Below are 23,547 nucleotides of genomic sequence, written 5' to 3' on the forward strand. Positions count from 1 at the left end.
TACTCCTGTAAGGTTCAGTGGTCTCTAAGTGTATTTCATTTCAATCAGAAAGAGGCACGGGCGTGGAAAAACATGGCCTTTCAGTGTGCGGGCAAATCTCATGCCTTATCGTATCTCCCAGCAGTGTGTGTGTGTGTGTGTGTGTGTGTGTGTGTGTGCATGTGTGTGTGTGTGCATGTGTGTGTGTGTGTGTGCGTGTGTGTGTGTGCATATGTGTGTGTGTGTGTGTGTGTGTGTGCATGTGTCCGCATCAGACGTGTTTGAGTCCTGTCTGTTGGTGAGTGTTTATGTGTGTGTGTGTGTGTGTGTGTGTGCACATCAGACGTGTTTGAGCCCTGTCTGTTGGTGTGTGTATGTATGTGTTGTGTGTGTGTGTGTGTGTGTGTGTGTGCGTGTGCATCAGACGTGTTTGAGCCCTGTCTGTTGGTGTGTGTGTATGTGTGTGTGTGTGTGTGTGCATCAGACGTGTTTGAGCCCTGTCTGTTGGTGTGTGTGTGTGTGTTTGTGTGTGTGTGTGTGTGTGCATCAGACGTGTTTGAGCCCTGTCTGTTGGTGTGTGTATATAAACAGCATCCGCTGGTCTCCCAGTGAATCGCATCTGTCAGTCACTCCATTACAAGTGTCCATATGTGGACCGAGCCTATTAGTACAACTGTAAACGGTCGGTTGGTTTCGTCTGTTAGAGACGTGTGGAAACAGAGGCGTGTGCTCGCCTGTGTGTGTGTGGTCTATCCATCTGTCAGAACGTGAAGCGTGTCAGTTCTGGCAGGCATGTCTGGATGGTATCTGTTGGGTCGGTCTGTGACTCGAGTCACTGGCCGCGTCTGTTAGCAGTGTCAGCTGTTAGCAGTCTCTGCTCTGCCTGGGCTCTCGCCCTCCTCTCTATGGGGGGGGGGAAGCTATCATTTCATTCTCATCAGCGTTGTTTAGGTGTAGGTGCACCGTGCCAGCATGGGGGCAGAGATGCTTTATTACTTTTAAAGCATTTCTGCAGGTTTACCTGACCCTTTGCTCAAATGCCCCACCACTCCTCACTCTACACCTACATACCAGCAGAACAGAGACACAAGCCATACCATTGCCAGTACAGCTAGCTTGGTAGCAGTGTGTACTGCTTATAGTACAGTTAGCTTAGGAGCAGTGTGTACTGCTTATAGTACAGTTAGCTTAGGAGCAGTGTGTACTGCTTATGGTACAGTTAGCTTAGTAGCAGTGGGTACTGCTTATAGTACAGTTAGCTTAGTAGCAGTGAGTACTGCTTATAGTACAGCTAGCTTAGTAGCATATGTACCGTTTAAGGTACAGTTAGCTTGATAGCAATGTATACTGTTCACAGTACAGTTAGCGTTGTTCATTTTGAGTATTTGCAGTACAGTTAGGTCAGTTGCTATGTGTATTATAGCATGAGGACTGAAAAGATGTTAATTCCATAGCTAACATCAACGTAAGGTAAACATCTCCTTGATTGGCTAATAAGTTCCCTGGCAGTTAGTATAAATTACAAAAAATATATATTACTATAACACAATAAATAGAAAACATTACATTATTGGCATTTGGCAGACGCTCTTATCCAGAGCGACGTACAGTTGTTTAGACTAAGCAGGAGACAATCCTCCCCTGGAGCAATGCAGGGTTAAGGGCCTTGCTCAAGGGCCCAATGGCTGTGCGGATCTTATTGTGGCGGCACCGGGATTAGAACCACCGACCTTGCGTGTCCCAGTCATTTACCTTAACCGCTACGCTACAGGCCGGCCCACATTACATTGTCTATTGCACTTCATATATTAACTACATGTGTATTGAAGTTAATGTTAATGAAAAGCATGTGCAAGCAAGAAGTGCAAGCCAGATTTGTTATTCCACGATGTGAAAATAAATATTTCCACTCCCGTTCGGAAACCCTAAAGCCTGGATTCAATCAGTGTTTGCGGTCAACTTTAGTCTTCAATTTATTTCTTCACAGTCCGGTGAGTTCTTTCTAGCAATTAGCGAGCTCGCCGAATAGTGCTTCTGATGAAATTTTGTGGGAACTTTTTGAATTTACGTGAAGGTCAAAGTTAAGGATAACGGTTCTTTGAACTCGGGCGTCATCGTCTGAATGGAATATGAGCGGAGCGGTTAAACCATACCCGGGTATTGCTGCTGTGTGTAAACCGGACCTTACCGTGCGGAAGCGTGCCGTTAGCATGACGCAGAGCCTCAGACAGGTGCAGGGGTGTGTGGGGAGAGGAAGACCGAGGAGGTCCGAGCTCAGCCAAGACAACCAAGCCTAACAGACAATATGGCTGCGGCCACCGAAATCCGATCACACCTGTTATCTGTTGCTTGGATTGCCGTGACGTTTGATCCTGTGCCGTGGCTCCAGAAACAAAGGGCCAGCCGGTACCTGTGTGAACCGTAGTGGTGGATGTTCACAGTGATGCGGTGCTGTTCCTCCAAATCGTTGCCATTTGGGCTGCTGCTGTCAATCCTCTGAAGGAAATTTAAGTGCATTAGGCAGTGGTTTTATGGACAATTTCTTTTAATTCTCTTGATTCTAAAATTGACTGGTTGAGCTAGTTTCCTTTCTGGCAGGCTCCCCTCAATTCAGTCAAAACTGCCAAGTCATCTTAAGCCAAAGTGGCATTTAATGAAAGACTTTAAATATTTTTGAACAAATTAACATTTTTCCTTTCTGATGCCCTGCATCTGATGATGGAATCCAGTCATCCAGTCACTGTTATATGCTGCTGAATTTATCCAGATGGTTTAAATGTCACTTTCCCTTGAGACAGCTCTGTGTTCTTGATTTAATTCAGGGCTGTGTCTATACGGTATCTACTGGCAGAAACTCTATTACTAATTTCCATACTACAGCAGAGATGAGAAAACGATTCTGTGAACTGTGTTATTTATAAAATTACATTTCCCTTTGTTTGGTGTTCTCTGCTTTTGGTTCTTACACTTGGACAGTCATAATGCATTTTCTTAAAGCGCAACGCACCTTTCAAACTGGTCACAAACCAGTGAAACATTAATTGGTAAAAAAAATTGTTTTTAGATATTTTATATTTATCAAAAAACTGAACTGATGCAAATAAAAAAACACTGAGCAAGTAAATCGGTGTAGTTACTATGATCCCTGCATGTTGCACAGAAACAGCAAAATCAGAGGCACAATGTTGCTACAATGTTACAGAAACAGTGTGCAAACAGAGGCACAACGTTGGTACTATATTGCAGAAACAGTGTGAAGCCAGACACACAGCATTGATACAATGTTTCAGAAACTAAAAACAGTGTCACAACATTGCTACTATGTTACAGAAACAGTGAATTCAGAGGCACAACGTTCCTACAATGTCACAGAAAGTGTGCAAGCTGAGGCACAACGTTGCAACTATGTTACAGAATCAGTGTGAAATTGGAGGCACAACGTTGCTACAATGTGAAAGAAACAGAACATTTTGTGTCAGCTGGGATGTTACAGAAGCTAGAGAAATGGGAGAAAGACCAGTCCAGACTCTGTCTGAGGACTGATACTACAGTGAAATGTGTGCGGCTTCTTCAGGGAGAGGGAGCTAACCTCACACTCAGAGCATGTGATGTGTGCGGTTGCTGATTCGGACATTAAACCATTAGCTTTGTCTTGTGACACGCAGTGCAATCATGTCGTGTTAATTCAGAACTCAGAGGAAGACCAGTGATTTCAAGAGCGCCTTTTGGTTGGGTTTTTTTTTTTAGATTTTGTGTTTTTTTTTTTTTTCATAATTAAGGAGGATGTGGTTTGCGTTGTGTATATTAAGTTCTGTCGATCTGTTCACCAGCAGAGCCTCATTTGCCTGGAATAAAAAAAAAGATAGAATCTTCCTCTATCCAGATTTGGCTGTTTTAAATTAATAAGATGCTTATTTGAATAAGGTTGACCGACCAGCAGCAAATTTCTTGAGACATTTAGGGCCAGTTTCCAGACGCACATAAAGCCTAGTCCAAGACTAAATTGTATGTAATTGTATGTATTTGAATGTATTTTTTATTTGCTAAAAAAACAGAATTTAGTCCAGGACAAGCTTAATCTGTGTCTGTGAAACCGGCCAATAATGTATCCAGAATCTTTAGGCCAGATTTCAATAACATTGGCTTGATCACTGCCGACATATGAAAAAAATCAGTATCATTTAAATAGTTTCATTAGAAGTGCACAACGACTGCGCTGCCTCATTGGACGGCATTATTTAGGAATCGGCGCCTGGTTGCGGATCCCCATTTAAACCGTAACCTTCGTTAATCGCACGAAACAATTAAAAACAGGTTACAATCTATTAGCGCTTCGCAGGTAAACATTAATCCTCCCGTATGTAACGCTGACAGCCCCCCCCCCCCTTCCCGGTACCCGCTTAACAGTCGCCGCACACGCCACGACGTGAGGAGTCCTCGTGGCGTTTTGTTATTAGCGCCGTAATGTCGCTAATAGCTTATTGCTTTTTCATGTCGGGCGCGCGGCGTTTGACGGGCGGGGACAGCTGCTGGTTCGCCGCCGCTTTAGCGGAGGAGGCTAGCGCGCGGGCTGTCCGCCCCGGCCTGCTCCAGGTGGCCCCGGGAACAGGAAGTGAGCGACTAGCGCCCCGCGGCCCATATGCTGTCACAGCCCCGCGCTCCCTGCAGTATCGAGCGCAGCAGAATCGCTCTCTCGGTGCGCATTAGCGCTCGCCGTGGAGAATCATCATTTCCTTTGTGTCAGCAGCCCGGAGGCAGCACTGTGCAAGAGAAATGCTGCACACACACACACACACACACACACACACACACACACATAGTTTCTCTCTCACACACTCACACACACACACACACACACACACACACACACACACTCTCTCTCTCTCTCTCTCTACACGGTTCTCATTCTCTCTTTCACACACACACACCGTCTCTCTACACAGTTTTTATCTCTCTCTCTCACACACACACACACACACACACACAGACAGTCAAACACACACTCACTCTACAGTTTCTCTCCAACATACACTCGCTCTCTATTTTAGTTTTTCTGTTGTTCACATACACACACAAAAGCTGTGATGCACACATTATTTCACTCATTGTATTCATTTCATACCCACACACATGCACTGAAAAGACATACACAGTGACATATACACACAATCATACACAGACACACACACAGAATCACATTGGTAGTTGCACACATGCGCACACGCACACACACACATGCGCGCGTGCACACACACACACATGCGCGCGTGCACACACACACACACATGCGCGCGTGCACACACACACACACACACACACACACACAGACACACACACAGACACACACACACACACACACACACACACACACACACAGCAAACTACAGAGCTGGCACGAACTGACCCGAAGCTCCAAATCTGGGAGCTCTTGCACTAAAGTAAATTAAAGAGGCACCAGGCAGACTGTCGAAGGTGCTGCCTTGCACTTTTTAAATGGGACAGAAATCAAACCGGCACGCGGTGAAACAGCCTTCATCTTACCCAGCACACAGGAGCTGTCCAAAACCTCCACCAGCCCTGGAGGAAACACTGGAATATCTAAATGCAAAGGCCTGTTTGATGATGTAGAAATTATACAAAAATCCCACTGCCGTCATTTTGTAAGGTACTTATAGGAGTGTGATTAAACCACTGCAATCATCTTGCCATCGTCTTACAGTAAACAGAGCTACTGCACACACACAAATCAAAGGCCACCCTGTATGCCTGCATAAACAATGGACTATATCAGATAGCAGCTCCTAGCTCTTTCAGAAATATGCGTGAAAGAAAATATGTGCTTATGCGCATATTTGTGCAGATATGATTGTGTTTGTGTTTATATTTATGTGATACTAGTCCATGAAATATCTGGGATCTGTGTGTGCTTAGTGACTCTCACACCTGCGGTGTCTGTAGCAGTGTTCAAGTGCATGTGTCATAAGTCATCTGTGTGCTGTGTTCTCTCTCCGCTCCGGAAGCTGTGTGTGTCTGTGTGTGTGTGTGTGTGTGTGTACATATGTGTATGAGGCAGTGTGTGGATGTGTGTGTAATAGTGAATGTGTGTGTACCTATTATGTATGTGTGTGTGTGTGTGTGTGAGAGAGTATATGTCCAGTTTTGTGCAGGTGTGTGTGTAGGCATTCTTATGAGGCAGTATGTGGGTATGTCTGTGTATGTGTACGTGTGTGTGTGTGCATGTGTGTATGTGGGTAGGTATGCTATATGAGGCTGTATATGTGTGTGTGTGTGTGTGTGTGTGTGTATGTGGGTAGGTATGCTATATGAGGCTGTGTGTGTGTATGTGCGTAGGTATGCTATATGAGGCTGTGTGTGTGTGTGTGTGTGTGGGCATGTGTGTAGGTATGCTATATGAGGCAGTGTATGTGTGTATGTGTGCGTGTGTGTGTGTGTGTTTATGTGTGTGTGTAGGCATGCTATATGAGGCTGTGTATGTGTGTATGTGTGTATGTGTGTGTGTGTGTGTGTGTGTGTGTGTGTGTAGGCATGCTATATGAGGCTGTGTGTGTGTGCGTGTGTGTGTAGGCATGCTATATGAGGCTGTGTGTGTGTGTGTGTGTGTGTGTGTGCGCGTGTCCATGCTCACTCTGATTATGCGGAGGAGGGCAGAGTCTGAAGGCTGCCAGGCTGGTTTCCTGATCACATCGCGCTGCCTGTACGGAGGAGCTGCGTGCGTGTTTTTATAAATATTAGATTGGCCCTTTTAGTTCTGTTCTCCATCCTGGCAGATTGAGCTAATTGAAGTGGGTCTGTGCCAGAGCCAAGCAACGCGGGGAACAGTGCGCCCCCCTCCCAAAAAAAACCACCCCCCACTTCCCCCGTATCTCTCTCCCGCAGTCAGTCTCGCTCCATCTCTCTCTCTTTCTCAACTTTTCTCTTCTCTCATTTCTTGTAGTTTGAGTAGGCTGGGATGCTGGGACTGAGGGTGTTATCAGGTTGAATATTATTATTATGGCCTGCCGTTATGTTGTGTGTGCTTAATAAAGGGGAATGCAGTCCCTGTCTCTGTGACGGGGATCTTCACCGCCCAAACGCCGTGGCTCATTATGTGCCTGTAACGGTGCGTTTGGGTGACCTGAGGCGAGGGTGGACTGAGTCACCGCTGTTGTGGGGAGCGCTCGGTCCCTCCGCCATTTTAGCCATTCTCCTGCATCAGAGCTCACCTTGATTAAACAGATTCTGAGAATGTTTCGTCAAGAGCTGGTTGATTTGATTTCCTGCTCCCACCTGTGCTGGGTTTTTCTTAAGGATTTGAAAGCACTTCATTTATGGTTCATGAACTCCATGAGCAATCATTCCTGGTCTCTGATTGGTGTTTAACCCTGAGCAGTGGACTATGGCCATTGGTCCCTGGCTGTTGGTGATGGTCGTGGCTATGGTTTCTCACCGGTTCTTAAACTTTTTTGACACTGGGACCCAAATGAGAAGTTAAGTACCGTTCTGAGACCCGTCAAATACACACATCTAACATAGTCTATTAGACTGCTGACTCATTCCCGGGCCCATCTCATAGACACTCGCACCCCGTGGTTTAAGAGACACTGTAGGAGGTAAAAGTGGTTCCTCATATTGGGTCATCCATTCCATTCTCTGCTTCCTGCACGGTAGCCATTGGTCCGTGCTTTCAGGAGGTAAATATTATAGCGTCGATTAACAAGGTTGGCAGGCGCACATTGAACTGCAATACTAATGTCAAGGAGCATTAAACACAAGACGGAGTAAAACCTAAGGAGAGGAAAGGTGTCGCATTATACCGGCGGGAACGGGGGATTTTCAACGGCAGCAGACTCCTAGCCGGATGGTCATTTTGTTTTGGTATCGCTGTACTTTGTGGGAGGAAATGGAGTTGGTCGGCCAGTGCAGAGCCAGGAGGGAGAGGAATAGAGAGGGAGAGAGAGAGAGAGAGAGAGAGAGGGAGAGGGATAGAGAGGGAGAGAGAGAGAGAGAGAGAGAGAGAGAGAGAGGGGGAGAGAGAGAAGGGCGGAATTCTAATTCCGCAGGAAGTGGGGGCCCAGATGGTGTCTCTGTTTGAGTCCTCCCCTCTGCACCCCTCCCGAACCTTTTCTCGCTTGATGTGGCCGCCTCTTGCCGGGTTCTGTAATTACAAACACAGGCAGGTGCTGGGGAGATAGGCCCCCTCTCTCTCTCTCCCTCTCCCTCTCTCTCTTTCCCTGTCTTTCTTCTATATGAATTCATTTTCCACCACAAAGGAAGGTGATATTATGTCATTTATCTGGAGGAGGGAAGTAATATGTCTCTGCCTGTGTTTTTGTGGTGGGGGGAAGTGGTGCTTGTGTCACATCAAAATGGAACAATATCCTTTTTTTCACCATCCAATAAGAATGTTTCGCAGGTCATCCGCCACACGGTAATTACTTAAAAAAATAAGAACGAACGGTAATTACTTGGAAAAAAACCGAAGCAATATTATCATGGTTTAGTTTTCAATTTTAATGAATTATTCATGATTATTTCTTGCTTTTTTAGTAGAGTGGTAATTTACCTTGTTCTTAATTATAGACTTGCGTCAATCAAACGATGCCGTAATTGAATAGATTCCCACCTGTTTAAAGAACATTGAGGGAATGTTACTAAAATATCTTCCAATTTCTGAGATTATTGCTAGCTTATGACTTGTTTATTAAGCAGCAAGGAGAGAGGCTAGAGAGAGACTAATTGATACTAATTGAGGGAGAGAGGGATATGGAGAGGGAGAGAGAGGGATACGGAGAGAGGGAAGCTTTCCTTGAGCAGAGAAATCTAAGTTTGATTAAATATTATACTCATAATCACAGTCTCTGTTGAACACACGTTGGAGGATGGTGGGGAGAGACAGACACACAGAAGCAGGGAGAGAGACAGACACACAGACATGGGTGGAGAGACAGACACACAGACGCAGGGGGGTAGAGACAGACACACAGAACACAGAGGCGGGAGCAGAGACAGACACGCAGACACACAGACACGGGGGTAGAGACAGACACACAGAGGCAGGGGTAGAGACAGACACACAGAGGCGGGGGTAGAGACAGACACACAGAGGCGGGGGTAGAGAGACACACAGAAGCAGGGAGAGAGACAGACACACAGAAGCGGGGGGTAGAGAGACACACACAAGCAGGGAGAGAGACAGACACACAGAGGCAGGGGTAGAGACAGACACACAGAGGCGGGGGTAGAGACAGACACACAGAGGCAGGGGTAGAGACAGACACACAGAGGCAGGGGTAGAGACAGACACACAGAGGCAGGGGTAGAGACAGACACAGAGACGTGAGGGTAGAGAGCCAGTGTGGATTACTGCGCTGTGCGTCTCCAGGCCTCTCTCCCCGCCGGGTTAGAGACGGAGTCACCAGGGCCGCGTGCTCAGGGACGGTCAGCCTCTCGGTGTCCGCGCGGGGTGCTGGGTCACACTGCGGGGTGCTGGGTCACACAGCGGGGTGCTGGGTCACACTGCGGTCTGATCCGGCGGTAATTACCTCTCCCCGCTCCCGCCGCGCCCTCCGACCGCCGAGGGGCGGGGCTACGCTCTCACCAGCGCCGCGGCTGTCAATCCCTCCCCTCGCCTCTCCAGCCCGGACGCAATTAATGTTAGTCCTTTCAGACCCTGCGCAATCAAATCATCACTTCCCAACTGCCATTTTACACCACAGCAACAAAGGCAGCAAATGCCATCACATTAAGCCAATTCTATTCGGAGGAGATTTCAACTTTTTTTTTTTTACTGTGAAAACATCATTATACCATGAAATGTAGCCAATCAGTGAAGCTATTGTTGTGTGGGCTGCCAATCAGAAGTGAGCTTGTACTTTAAGTGCAAGAAAAAATAAAATCATTAGAGGTTTTTTAAAGGACCGACTTCACAGACACAGATTAAGCTTTGTCCTGGAAGAAATTGAGTTTTCTATTGCAATTTAATTAAGTCTGAGACTTAATTTTCTTAATAAGTCTAGGACTAGCAATTAACCCAACAAATTATGTACATGAAGAACATTGTGTTTATCTGTAAGTCAAAGAAAAGGAAAAAAATGTATATGGATCCATGACTGCGTTTCTGCCATTTTGCATGAAACAGGTTTCCTTCCACCCCTGTGGGTTTTTCTGAGTCTGACTTTCAGACGCATCTTGTTAGCATCAGAGATTGTCTTCGGGAGCTCTGATAGAGTCTCTACCCTTGCGTTTGTCACCTGACGCACGGTATTGTGCTAATCGGCGATGCCCGTTTACCTCTGCAGTTCCCCAGCTGAGCCCAGCAGGAGTTCTGGGCGCCCAGTCAGTAGAGGTGGAGAGGAGCACCCTCCATCCCTGTGTGATGCCAATCCAGCTCAAAGGGGAAAACTGTACTCTGTACTGTACTGTAAATGTAAACTGTAATGGCGGGGAAGTCACAGTGGATCTGAATACCCAAGGGGGGCTCCAGGCCTGGACCGAAATGTTTGCTTTGGTCCACAATTTTAAGTGGGCCCGCAGAGACTGCATATTCACAGGGCCCATATGCTGCGTCCCTGTCTATCGGGGGGGAAAAGCACTCTGTAACAAGTTTATGGAACAGTGACCACGCTGCTCTGTGAGAACCAAGGCCTCAGCTGGACAGGCGGGGAGCGTCCTGTCCATGCGTTTCTGAAGTGTGTGTGTGTGTGTGTGTGTGTGAGTGTGTGTGTATGTGTGTGTGTGTGTGTGTGTGTGTGTGTATGTGTGTGAGTGTGTGTGTGTGTGTGTGTGTGTGTGTGTGTGTGTGTGTGTATGTGTGTGTGTGTATGTGTGTGAGTGTGCGTGTATAAGACCACCTCTATGCATTTCACAGGGCCTGTGGTTCCTCTCCTGCCTGCCACTATAACAAGACCATACCATATCGAACCATCCACAACAGTCATGTCCCGCTCATTCTCAAATATCTGGCTTCTGTGTTTTACAGTGTGTTAAATCCCCAGCCACAGCTGGTATCTCACAGCTTCACTATTACATTACATTACATTACATTACATTACTATCTGTATATCATGGTGGCAGACATCCCAAAATGAAAGGTCGGTAAATGGTGTCCCTCAGCTCCAAGCAGACCGTAGCTCGTACCTAGAAGGTGAGGCGCACGTTGCCAAGGCCCTTACGCTAACATACCCTCCTAAGCTGAAGATGAGGAGCACACTAATGTGTCCCAATTAGTAGATGCGCTCGCACTTCAGTTACACAGCAGCTGGTCCCTCTAAAGCACAGCAAGCCACTCTGAGTGTAAACCTACCTGCAGCTCGTAGTGAATAAAGAACACGTAATAATGTATTATGTGCAGCACTTTGCTGCTATGAAACCCCGATCAGATCCAGAGTAATGCTTAAAAGACAGTCCCTTCTGGTGCCCTTTACAGTCCTATAAAAGCAGCTTCTGAGCTAGTTCTCAGAATTTGTGCATTTCTGTCAGGTGGCGTAGGGGAGGGAGGTAGAGGAGGAGACTGGGAGAGGGGCAGAGGGAGAGAGGGAGAGAGAGAGAGAGAGAGAGAGAGAGGGAGAGAGAGATTGTAAACACGGTGCGTAGGATAAGGAGTTGGGCGTGTTTGTGTAGGATTGTGTGCAATCAAGTTGTGATTACACTTTATGAAAATGTTAGATAATATTCATTTTAATGCCTATATCAGTCAATATCGGCGAATAACAATATCAGCTAATTGGGTCTTAACAGGAGAAAAAAAAAAAAAAAAACAGAGGGGGGAGAGAAAGAGGAAAGAAGGGAGAGAAAGAGTGAAAGAGAGAGGGAGGGAGAGAGAGATGTATGTTGGTGGCAGTTGTATGCGCACTGTTGCGGCCAGCCTAGCCCTTCAGGCCATGGCACAGAAGAAAATGATTGAATTCTGAGGTCTAGAAAGCTGACAAATCACTAAAAACGCTGTTAAAACGCTGTAAAAACCCTGTCCATTAATCACCCCCTGACAGTTTAATCATCCTCAGAATTGGACCTAAATCGGACTGCCGGACAATGCCCAGTGTTTGGACAGAGAGAACAATCACGCAATATTTACACCAACGCGTTTATGATTTATATGACACTATCAAGAGACGTCTTTGATAAATCTTTGACCAATGCTATTAATGAATGAAATCACAACGCACGCCTCATTAAATTAACCCCAAACCGAACTGCCGTCTCTCAGAGTTTACATAATCATTGAACAGGCCTGGCAATGTGTGTTTAAATAATGCCCTTCGGTCTTAGAAAAGAACCTGGATCCAGTCAGCACAACCCTGAGGATGTGCCGGCATCCCGGTGAGCAGAGAAATGAAAGCTAAGCTCTTCCATACACTGCACCGTGACACAAAATTATTATTCTATCCACTTCTGAACGCTGAAATGTAAGAATCTTTGAGAATCTCAAAAACTTTTTTTTTTCTCCCCCTCAGCTTCTGGTGTTGTGTGCATTTGTCTCAGTGTGTGTGAGTTTGTGTGCAATGTGAGTTTGTGTGGTATGTTTGGTATGTGTGTGTGTGTGTGTGTGTGGTTCAGATATGTTTCAGCTTTTTCTCTGAGCCGGTAATCTCACTGTCAGTGTATAGTAGATCTTTTCCCCCACCCTAGCCTTGACTGTGAAATGCGAAGGTATAAATCACAAGCGCATTTACTATTGTAACAATGCAGCTGTAAACAACCTCCTAAGTTAGTGCCGCAGTCATGGCCAACGGTGTCTTCCATTGTCCATTTATTTTCATAAATGTACTCATTTGATTGACACGTAGCCTGGCGCAAGGCCACCTGCAGTGTGTGCAGGAGGAAATGGGGTCTGTGCGTTTTCTCGGGCTGTGAAGGATACCGCAGCCATCTTTGCTGGTATTCAGCAGATTCAGTTTCCCTCACTGTGGGACTGTGGTTCTCAGGCTCAGATCCAGTTGATCCCGCATGTGTCGTGGTGTTGAGATATTATTGAATTACACATGATTAGGTGTGGAGGTGTTTTTTGCATTGGTTCACTTGATGGGCTTGATTGGCTTGCCTTTGGGTGTGCCACTGGTTTGGGTGGGTGCCGGGTACGTTTGGTATGGAGGTACGGCAGACAGGGTGTTGGGGTGTTTGGTACTTAGGTGTAGCAGTCAGGGTGTTGGGTGTGTTTGATATGGAGGTACGGCAGTCAGGGTGTTGGGGTGTTTGGTATTTAGGTATAGCAGTCAGGGTGTTGGGTGTGTTTGGTGTGGAGGTATGGCAGTCAGGGTGTTAAGTGTGTTTGGTGTGGAGGTATGGCAGTCAGGGTGTTAGGTGTGTTTGGTATGGAGGTACGGCAGACAGGGTGTTGGGGTGCTTGGTATTTAGGTATAGCAGTCAGGGTGTTAGGTGTGTTTGGTGTGGAGGTATGGCAGTCAGGGTGTTAGGTGTGTTTGGTATGGAGGTATGGCAGTAAGGGTGTAGGTGTGTTTGGTATTTAGGTATAGCAGTCAGGGTGTTAGGTGTGTTTGGTGTGGAGGTACGGCAGACAGGGTGTTGGGGTGCTTGGTATTTAGGTATAGCAGTCAGGGTGTTAGGTGTGTTTGGTGTGGAGGTATGGCAGTCAGGGTGTTGGGTGTGTTTGGTATTTAGGTATAGCAGTCAGGGTGTTAGGTCTGTTTGGTATGGAGGTATAGCAGTAAGGGTGTTAGGTGTGTTTGGTATTTAGGTATAGCAGTCAGGGTGTTAGGTGTGTTTGGTATGGAGGTATGGCAGTCAGGGTGTTGGGTGTGTTTGGTGTTTAGGTATAGCAGTCAGGGTGTTAGGTGTGTTTGGTATGGAGGTATGGTAGTAAGGGTGTTGGGCGTGTTTGGTGTGGAGGTATGGCAATTGGGTGTGTTTGGTGTGGAGGTTGTCTTCACTGTAATCACATCATCCCCTCCTCCTTGGTGTGCCCGTGAGAATTCTCTCTCCAGTAATAGAATTACACAATGCACAGCAGCCGCAGCAGCAACCAGGGACGGGGGATATTTAATGTCTTTTATGAAATATTAACGAAGTTGGTGGTTTTAATTATCATTCCTGCCTTATTAGAGCTATCTCTCTCGCCCAGTCGCTCGCTCGCTCTCCCTCCTGTGGGATGGCTTCCGTTGGTTTAAGAAATGGAGAGTTATTAGCCTTCCATTAAGTGACAGATTGGATCATATGTTATTAATGCGATTATGTCTCCTCTGTCCTTCCCCGTCGCCCTCTCCCTGCACCGAGCATGCTCCGTAGGCACGGCTGGAACACGCCACTGAACCCCGTCTCCTCACCGCGGTCTTAACGCGGTTATCGGGATCTTCCCAGACACCCGCCGGCAACTCAGCGGCGTGGGATTATTGAGGTCCCAGCGAGGTTCACATGACGCTCCAGAGTCGGGTCTCACTTCTAATTCCGTGGCTTTTATAGCACTGTGCCGAAAATAAAACAGTTGAATATGCCGAAAAAAGCAGGGGTGCACAACTCCTGGTCCTCGAGGGTCGGTCGGCGTACTGGTTTTTGTTCCAACCCATTGCCTTGTTTTTAATTTGCAAACCTGTATTTGAGCACAGTAAAATCATTAGGATACAATCACAGTCTGCAGCTGTAGCCGGTACTCGTACACATGTCAGATAATTATTTAATTGACTCATTCCCATCTTAAGACCAGAAGTTGGCACAAAATCCTGAAACGGATCAGCCCTTGCTGTGCACCCCTGCTATAAAAGTAAGGCTTGTATTTAACTGCAGGTCAAAGTTAAGGGCAAACGCTGACTGGATCCAGGCCTGTGCCCATTACCCATCTCCAAAGCACTCTGATAGACATTCGTGGTGTATTCCTGCCTTTCGCCCAATGTATGCTGGGATAGGCTCCAGCCCCCCTGCGACCCTGTTCAGGATAAGCGGGTTAGGATAATGAATGAATTAATGAATGAATGAATGAGACAGGGGTGGACAGGTATCTTGACCCTGTGAGCTGCATGACGCCAGCAGGGATGAGGACATGTGTCTATATCCTTTGAGCTGAGCGGCGTAGGGGTATATTTAGAGGGGGCTGGTCCGGGATGAGGTGTGGTGGGGGGGGGGGGGTCGTTGGGGATGAGGTAGTGGCCTGTAGCGTAGTGGTTAAGGTGCATGACTGGGACACGCAACGCCGGTGGTTCTAATCCCGGTGTAGCCACAATAAGATCCGCACAGCCGTTGGGCCCTTGAGCAAGGCCCTTAACCCTGCATTGCTCCAGGGGAGGATTGTCTCCTGCTTAGTCTAATCAACTGTACGTCGCTCTGGATAAGATGTAAAGGTGTGGTGGAGCTCGTTCAGGATGAGGTGTGGTGGTGGTGGGGCTGGTTCAGGATGAGGTGTGGTGGGGCTGGGGTCGTTCAGGATGAGGTGTGGTGGTGGTGGGGGTCGTTCAGGATGAGGTGTGGTGGTGGTGGGGCTCGTTCAGGATGAGGTGTGGTGGTGGTGGGGCTCGTTCAGGATGAGGTGTGGTGGTGGTGGGGCTCGTTCAGGATGAGGTGTGGTGGTGGTGGGGCTGGTTCAGGATGAGGTGTGGTGGTGGGGCTGGTTCAGGATGAGGTGCGGTGGTGGTGGGGCTGGTTCAGGATGAGGTGTGGTGGTGGTGGGGCTCGTTCAGGATGAGGTGCAGTGGTGGGGCTGGTTCAGGATGAGGTGTGGTGGTGGGGCTGGTTCAGGATGAGGTGTGGTGGTGGTGGTGGGGATCGTTCAGGATGAGGTGTGGTGGTGGTGGGGCTGGTTCAGGATGAGGTGTGGTGGTGGGGCTGGTTCAGGATGAGGTGTGGTGGTGGTGGTGGGGATCGTTCAGGATGAGGTGTGGTGGTGGTGGGGCTGGTTCAGGATGAGGTGCGGTGGTGGGGATCGTTCAGGATGAGGTGTGGTGGTGGTGGGGGTCGTTCAGGATGAGGTGTGGTGGTGGTGGGGCTGGTTTAGGATGAGGTGCGGTGGTGGTGGGGGTCGTTCAGGATGAGGTGTGGTGGTGGTGGGGGTCGTTCAGGATGAGGTGTGGTGGTGGGGCTGGTTCAGGATGAGGTGTGGTGGTGGTGGGGCTGGTTCAGGATGAGGTGTGGTGGTGGGGCTGGTTCAGGATGAGGTGTGGTGGTGGTGGGGGTCGTTCAGGATGAGGTGTGGTGGTGGGGCTGGTTCAGGATGAGGTGTGGTGGTGGTGGGGCTGGTTCAGGATGAGGTGTGGTGGTGGGGCTGGTTCAGGATGAGGTGTGGTGGTGGTGGGGGTCGTTCAGGATGAGGTGTGGTGGTGGTGGGGCTGGTTCAGGATGAGGTGTGGTGAACACCGGACTATGGCGGACGGTTCGTCTGACAGTCTCCCTCTTCCCTTTCAGAGATCAGCAGGGTAAGGAAGGACATGTACAACGACACGCTAAACGGCAGCACGGAGAAGAGGAGCTCAGAGCTACCGGACGCAGTCGGCCCCATCGTACAACTACAAGAGAAACTTTATGTGCCTGTAAAAGAGTACCCTGATGTGAGTATGCCCAAATTAGTCCTCTAATTAGTATTATTGTTCTTGTTTATTATTATTGTGGTGGTTAGGACTGTGGATGCAAGGATAGTGGGTTGAAGGGGGATGAGATTTCAACAGTCGATGCGGTGACTGGAGGAAATGAATATCAGAAGCCTAATATCATAATATCAATATTAATAGCACTCACGCCCACAGACGGGGATCCTGTTACTTTAGCACAACAAATAAAAAAAAATTGCAAAGTTCGGAACAATTGTGCAGCTGAATACTGTATACCTTCTATTTAATTACAGCAGTTGTGCGAGTCAATACAATCTCATTTTCCCTACATTAGGAAGTAGGCTGATGTCCAAGGTATCGATCTGGTCAGGGGAAGCTGTGACTTGGCGACTGTGTTGCATCCTTATTGAAACCTGAAGGACTTGGTGTAATCTCTATTGCCTGGCAAGACATTTAATGGATGGAATTTACAGTGCCTGAATATGCATTATTTTGGCAGTTTGATCACCACACAATGTCTGCTTTTCTTTATGTCCACCAACCGGGCTTTTAAATTGGAGCACTTTTTTTTCCAAGAAAAACCACAGAGTTAGTCTCGCACACTGTTTTTTGGGCTAGACTTCTTTGCCAGTTTTGTAGACATGGCATTTAGCATCCTCGAATGCTTACCTCAGCATTCTACCCATTAAAAACAAAAACGGGTCAGCTTGTCAGAAAGCAGTTTTTTCTCTGTGTCAAGCTGTTGACAAAACACTGAACAGAATGTAAGAAAGTGAGCTGCTGTTCGAGTAAGTTTCCTTGCTCTTCATCCACAGCGAATATTTTGACTTCCAAAATATAACAGACTTATTTTCCAGACTTAAAAGCATTATTATTTATCTTCAGCGATTTATATACAGGTTAGGGGCGCCTCACACAATTCATAACCAGTAAGAATGAAATTACTCTGCACATTTACAATTTACAACAACTGAAATTCAACCAGGGGATTATGGGTAACAAGAGGACGCTCAGGGAAAAAGTCAGGGGGAATTTTCATTCTACCTACTTACATATTTACTCCATACGCAAAATTATATTAATCCACAAATCACATACACACACCAGGCAGTTTTATGCAGCCTTCAGTTGGACAACCAATATCTAACTGGCTTTGTTTTTTAACTTCTGAAAAATGTAATCATGAGCATTAATTTGGAAGAGATAGTGAGACATTTTTGCAGTTAATAAATTTGGATAGAGAGAGCCTCTGCCCCAGCAAGGATAAACCAAACGTCCTTTGTGGCACATAAAAAAATTTAAATAGTTTAAGAGGCACGCAGAACTGGAGCTGGGAATGCTGTACAAAATAAACAACATGGACGCCCTCTTTTTCCTCAATCTTTAATTCTGCGATATTTTATACGCGGTGGCTTCAATTTCACTTAATCTTCGGAGCGATCGTGTTGGGGGCCTCCTCGCTTAATCTCCGGGGACCCTGGGGAACGGGGCGAGCTCAGAGCTGATTGATCCCAATTAACTTGTTCCATTACTACGGATACTTGCGTGGGCAGCATTAATGGAGCCGTTTCGTAAGCCGTGTAAACACAGCTTGGGATTAGGGCCTGCCTTTCATTACGGCTGGGGGGGGGGGGGGGGGGGGGATCAGCCCTGCGTCATCAGCCGCTCTCCACGAGCAACCGCACCCAAGGCCTGTTCCCCCGAAAACGGCCCGTTTTTTAACCGAAGAACAAACCTCAGTCGTCGCTACGCACAGTCATCCATTATTTTTCTGGTTGGTTCATTTTGCGGTGGGGGGCGTGGGGCGTTCACTGTTTAGTTCATCAAGTAAATGTCTATTTATGACCAAGGAAGGTTGTTAGGACTTTGCTGTATCTCAGATCTAGCCGTACTCATTCCCTGGTATTATGTGTGGATCTTCCGGTAGTTTCTCTGCCATTGGTATGGACAGCAGTACCCAGAGTGGAGGGGGGGCGCGTGGCCTGGAGCCAGGGCTTGTTCGGTGCGAGGGCCCTGCGGGGGCTCCGGGTCTTAGGCCGGCTGAGGGGTGTCCGACAAGCTGCCTGCGGGCAGCGGTCTGTGTGGAAGGGCACTTAACCCTTCAGAGCCTGAGCGGACACATATGCGATGGGAATATTCTCAGCTGGACACTGTCCGTGTGACAACCACCACTGGGAATGGAAAGCAATGGAGTTCTAGAAAGCTTGCTTAGAATAATAAAATGAAAAAATCTATTCAAAGGATTAAAGACAGACTGAAACGGACTTCGCTTCTGCGATATGACGTACAGTATATGTGAGTGAAAGCAATCTTTCGGGGGATTTTTGAAGGCCGCGGAGTTGTTTTGACTGATGTCAAATGAGGGGGAAGCAGAGCCGTAGCTTTTGTCTCTTGGGGAAAGAATGTGCACCACTGCGTGAAAGGACACTGAGGGGAACGGGAAATTGATGGACATTTGATCGACATACACGCCCACTGATACACAATGACATATAATCTCAATTCAAATCATTTTCCAGGAAGTGGATGGACAATCTTTGGTGTGAAAATACACAAGTATTACAATTGCATTAATTTTATGGAATATATACTCTTAAGACGTGTTTGTATGGCAATAAGGAATTGCCTAAATTGAGGAAAGCTTGTCTTTAAGGAGGGGCGGGCGGTACGGACAGAGCTAGACAAACGCGGGTTCTGCTATCGTACCCTTGAGCAAGGTCCTCAGGCCCGAACAGCCCCGGTAAACACCCCGCTGTATAATGGCTGGTACGTGGCGGAACGCAGGCCGTGTAAGTCGTTCAGGATAAGGGCGTCTGCTAAACTCCTAAAATGTAAATGCGAGGCCCCCCCCTCCCGGGAGGAGAGGAGGAGTCGGGGAGGTGAGTAATGATGTCGGGTGTCCTTGCCTTGCTGCTGGCTGTTCTGAAGGACAGATAAGATCATTATTACGGGCTGAGGTTAATTAGTGAGAATGGCAGTGGCGAGATGAGAGCTTCCAATATCCTCCAGCGGAGAATACAATCCCCAGAGTTCTCTGTGTGCGGTCGCTCCAGCGGAGGGGGGGTGGGGGGGCGCCCGGACCGCCGTGTGCCTCCGCGCGGCCGTATCGACGTCCGCGTCGATGCCTAAAGCCGGCCCAAGCGCGGCGGTCCTTTGAAGAATGCCGGCGACACCTCGCCCATGGCAAAACGGAGGCTCTTTGAGGCGGTTGCCAGGGCGAAATTTGCCAGGCTGGCTTATGCAGTGCCGGTGGACCCCGGGGCAGAGAATGGCAGGGTGGAGAGAGAGGGGGTCAGAATGACACACAGGAGGGTATGGGAATTTCGAGGTGTTAGGTGTACTGAAGATGAAGGGTGGCTTTCATCAAGGAGAGAATGTTTTGTAAGCATGTATTGAGTGCTTAACTCCAACAAGTTGAGCTGTAAGTGTTCCTGATATTTTTTTTTGGCTTGGAGGGGAGTGGGTGGCCAAATTTCAGGCCTCCCACTGGCTTGACGGTGAGAATGGTCGCCCCCCTCTGCGGTACGGGACCGGGACCGCACTGAGAGAGATAGAGAGAGAGGGAAAGAGATAGAGATAGAGAGAGAGAGAGACCCTTTAGTAATGATTAACTGTACAGACCACCAGGTCCACAAGGCCTTGTGGGGCGGAACGCAGCAATTATCTCCTGCTCAGAGGAGGGAGTACGATTTTGGGGGAACGGGGGGGGGGGGGGGGGTACACCGAACAGCTGAAGAAACCGGTCCAGATAAACGGCTCCGTGCGTTTGGCTCTGACTGACAGGAAGGGGATGGGGTGTTGGGATGAGGTGATGGTGTATTCGGCGGGGTGGGGGGGGGGGAACGCGGTTGAAGAGGCACACGTGAGCGCACACGCGTGTGTGGGGCGGGACGCGGCGGCGCCCAGATTAATTTGTTCTGTCAGCTCCGTCCTGGCAGCGCACCCGATCCAATTTGCCGAACACGGCGACGGACCGGGGGGATAAAGGAGCCGGGCGCGGAACAATATCGCCTCGTACCGAGCGCCCTCCCCGCCCGCCTGCGTACGCTCACCGCCGCTGTGCTGGCCGCTGTGTGGGCGGCAGGACTGAGCTGATTATAAACACTCTCAGCCTCCCCGCTGCAACAAAGACTCGTATTGTACTCCCCGCTTCAGTATTAGGGGATGGTGGTGGTGGTGGTGGGGGGGGGACGGTTGGCTGTGACACAGGTTGAATGCGAGTGTTGTCATTTGTCACTTAAGAGTGCGTCCGCTGTGGAGATGAGGCGATACCGATGATTATTCATCATCGCGCCCCTGTGTAAGCGCATCGATTCCCTTTCAGTCCTGTCGTTTTGGCCTCGTCCATCCTTCAGCAACCTTCTGAGAGAGAGGCATGTAGGAGTGTGTGTGTGTCCGTCTGTGTGATGGGGGGATTGTCAGGTTTGTTTATTTGTTTCTCAGATGCGTGCGCTTTAAACCCCCCCGATCTCCGTTCCCTGACCTCACTGTGAAACATTAGAATCCTCTCTTTCTCTCCCTCTTTCTCTCTCCGCCTTGCCGACGGCTCTCCGGAAACCCGGTTCCCCTCCGCGGGTTGTGACATTGTTTTAATTGAACGACGTCGAGGAACCGCCGTCATAAATCAAAGGGGCTGGAATCGGGATGATGAAATGCAAACCGCCGTACATTAGCGGGGGTATAGGAGCAGTTGGCCTTGATGAATCTGCCGTCACGTACGGCTGGAGAGGGCTGACCTTGGGCCCGAGAGGACTCTTACCCATCAGGCCGTTCTCCCGACCGGCGGACACGGGCAGGGAGGGGTCGGATGCGTCCGATTAAGACAGGTACGGCGTATAAATTAGGCCCCTCATTACTCCTTCATAATAAATACAAACAGAACCAGAGGAGAATAATGTGGCAATAAAGCACAGGCTGTGGATCAGTGCTTTGCTAATGAAGGTTAATTATGCTTAATTAGGATGATAACGGAGCTAAGAACATTGTCCATATTTTTTATTGTGATTCAGATGTCGCGATTAGTCACCTACTTTCGTCACTGCGCCACAATAAACTTTTTGTTAACGGGCCAGGACGGCAGTGGAGAATCCGTTCTAAAACCGAGCATAAACACGCGGCGTTTAATTTCATTAAAGTAAATATGAATCCATCACGCGGCGGGAATACGGCTGACGTTATTGAAACGGCGGCCGATAGGACGGGAAACGAATGTAGGCCGCTCTTAATTCTTCCAAGAGCTTCAGGAAGGCGGCGCGGTGAAAAATAACGGCGGATGAAAGGCACCTGACGTGCCGGGTGCACAGTTGAGAAAGGAGACAAAATAAGGACATTCTCACTCCGGGATTTCATTCCGGAAACACGGAAAAAGCGAACATGACAGGCCGGCGACAGAACCATTCCCTCTCCTCCTCCTGGGAGCGTCTCGCGTACCGCGCGTTTCTTTTTGTCTTTCGGCTGTGGTCGACTTATTTATATATTTTCCACTTTTTTTTATTAACTTTTTTTGTCTGTCTATCCACTTGTGCCGGGGAAGGCGTGGAGCTCTTGACTTTGCCCGTAATGGAGTTTTAGCTATTTATATCCCAGCAAAAATGATTCATAATTACGGTGTGGAAGCGGAAGATGAATATTCAGCATCTCCCGCCCTGCAAGACTCGGCCTGGGTGTGAGAGAGAGAGAGAGAGAGAGAGAGAGAGAGAAAGAGGGTGAGAGAAAGAGAGAGAGGAGCGAGAGAGGGAGCGAGAGAAAGAGGGGGAGAAAGAGGGAGCGAGAGAAAGAGGGGGAGAGAGCGAGGGAGAGGGAGAGAAGGAGAGAGGGAGCGAGAGAGAGGGAGAGAGAGAAAGAGGGAGCGAGAGAAAGAGAGGGGGAGAGAGAGCGAGGGAGAGAGAGAGGGAGAGAAGGAGAGAGAGGGAGCGAGAGAAACAGAGGGGAGGGAGAGGAGGGAGAGAGATCTGGCCTTTGTTCTTTCCTCCCAAACCTTGTCTTCCATAATAATGAAAACAAAAGACTTCCTGAAAAAGGAATTAAGAGCCGGGCGATATGAAAACCCATGGAATAATTAATTTGCCTATTACGGGCGCCCGCTCGTTTATCTTGGTAATAAGATCAGGGGGAGCGTTTGTGGTCTGCTCGGCCCGCGCTCCTAAACGGCCGTAATTACATTTCCTCGTGTTTTTATTGTGCTTGATGGAAAATATACTTGAGATCTATTGCTCAGATTGAGTAAATAGGGTGAATGCTTTTTAACCAGAAATTAGGAATTCCATTACCCCCAAATGATTTTTTTACACCCTTCATTAGTTTTCTGTAGGCTCTTGAGAACTACGCCGGGGTTGGATTCAGTTTTTTGGGCTCCAATTAAACCTAAGTAGCATGGCATTCGCCATAAGGGATATCCTTCTGCTCTCGGTGCTTCACTGGAAAGCACACAGCATCAGACAGGAGGCAGTGAGCCCTGCACAGAGAAGTGAGTATTTCACGGTAAAAGGGCACGGCTTCCCTTTTTGCTTTTCACAGAAAGTGTCGCAGAAACATTCACAGCTACAGGGCAGCTTTACCTTTCTGAGAAAAATAAAATCTAAAACCGCTCCCTTTTATTTTGTGGGGAAAAAAAGTGAGTGATGGGGAACATTATTGGAGCTGTATGTGTGTTTATGGTCAGTGTGCAGGGCAGTCTGAGGTGTGGGGAAACAGGAACTGAGAGCATCTTTGGTTACAGCTGACAGTCAGACCTAAAGCTTGGTTTTAAATGAGCAGGAAAACAGCCAAATCTGACCATAATACAGGAAGGGACATAGCACTGTATATATGCACAATACGAGACTGATACAGAGGTGCCTTTACTGAAAACACACACACACACACACACACACACACACAGCCCATGAAAACAAGCACTCAGAGACACACACTGATACAACTATACTTATGGATATGCACAAGCAAAGAATGCAGTATGGTCATACCCTTGCTCTCTCTCACACATACACACTCACACTCGTATACGTGCACATACACACACACACACACACACACACATAAAATAAGTGAGATCAGAGGTAAATATACAGCAGTATGTGAG

The 23,547-nt window shown here is 48.1% G+C and overlaps 1 protein-coding gene across 5 annotated transcripts in view; it reads left to right on the forward strand.

The window, feature by feature from the left end:
- The window catches only part of LOC133118127 (KH domain-containing RNA-binding protein QKI), a 99,047-nt gene that overhangs the window by 15,514 nt on the left and 59,986 nt on the right, over positions 1 to 23,547 (forward strand). For all 5 annotated transcript variants that reach the window (XM_061227899.1, XM_061227897.1, XM_061227896.1 and 2 more), the window contains exon 2: positions 16,324 to 16,466. In XM_061227899.1, the coding sequence (XP_061083883.1) occupies positions 16,324 to 16,466 (143 nt within the window). The remainder of the gene's footprint in view (positions 1 to 16,323; positions 16,467 to 23,547) is intronic.

The sequence above is a fragment of the Conger conger genome, chromosome 18 (genome assembly GCF_963514075.1).
Source record: "Conger conger chromosome 18, fConCon1.1, whole genome shotgun sequence".
NCBI classification, from domain to species: Eukaryota; Metazoa; Chordata; class Actinopteri; order Anguilliformes; family Congridae; genus Conger; species Conger conger.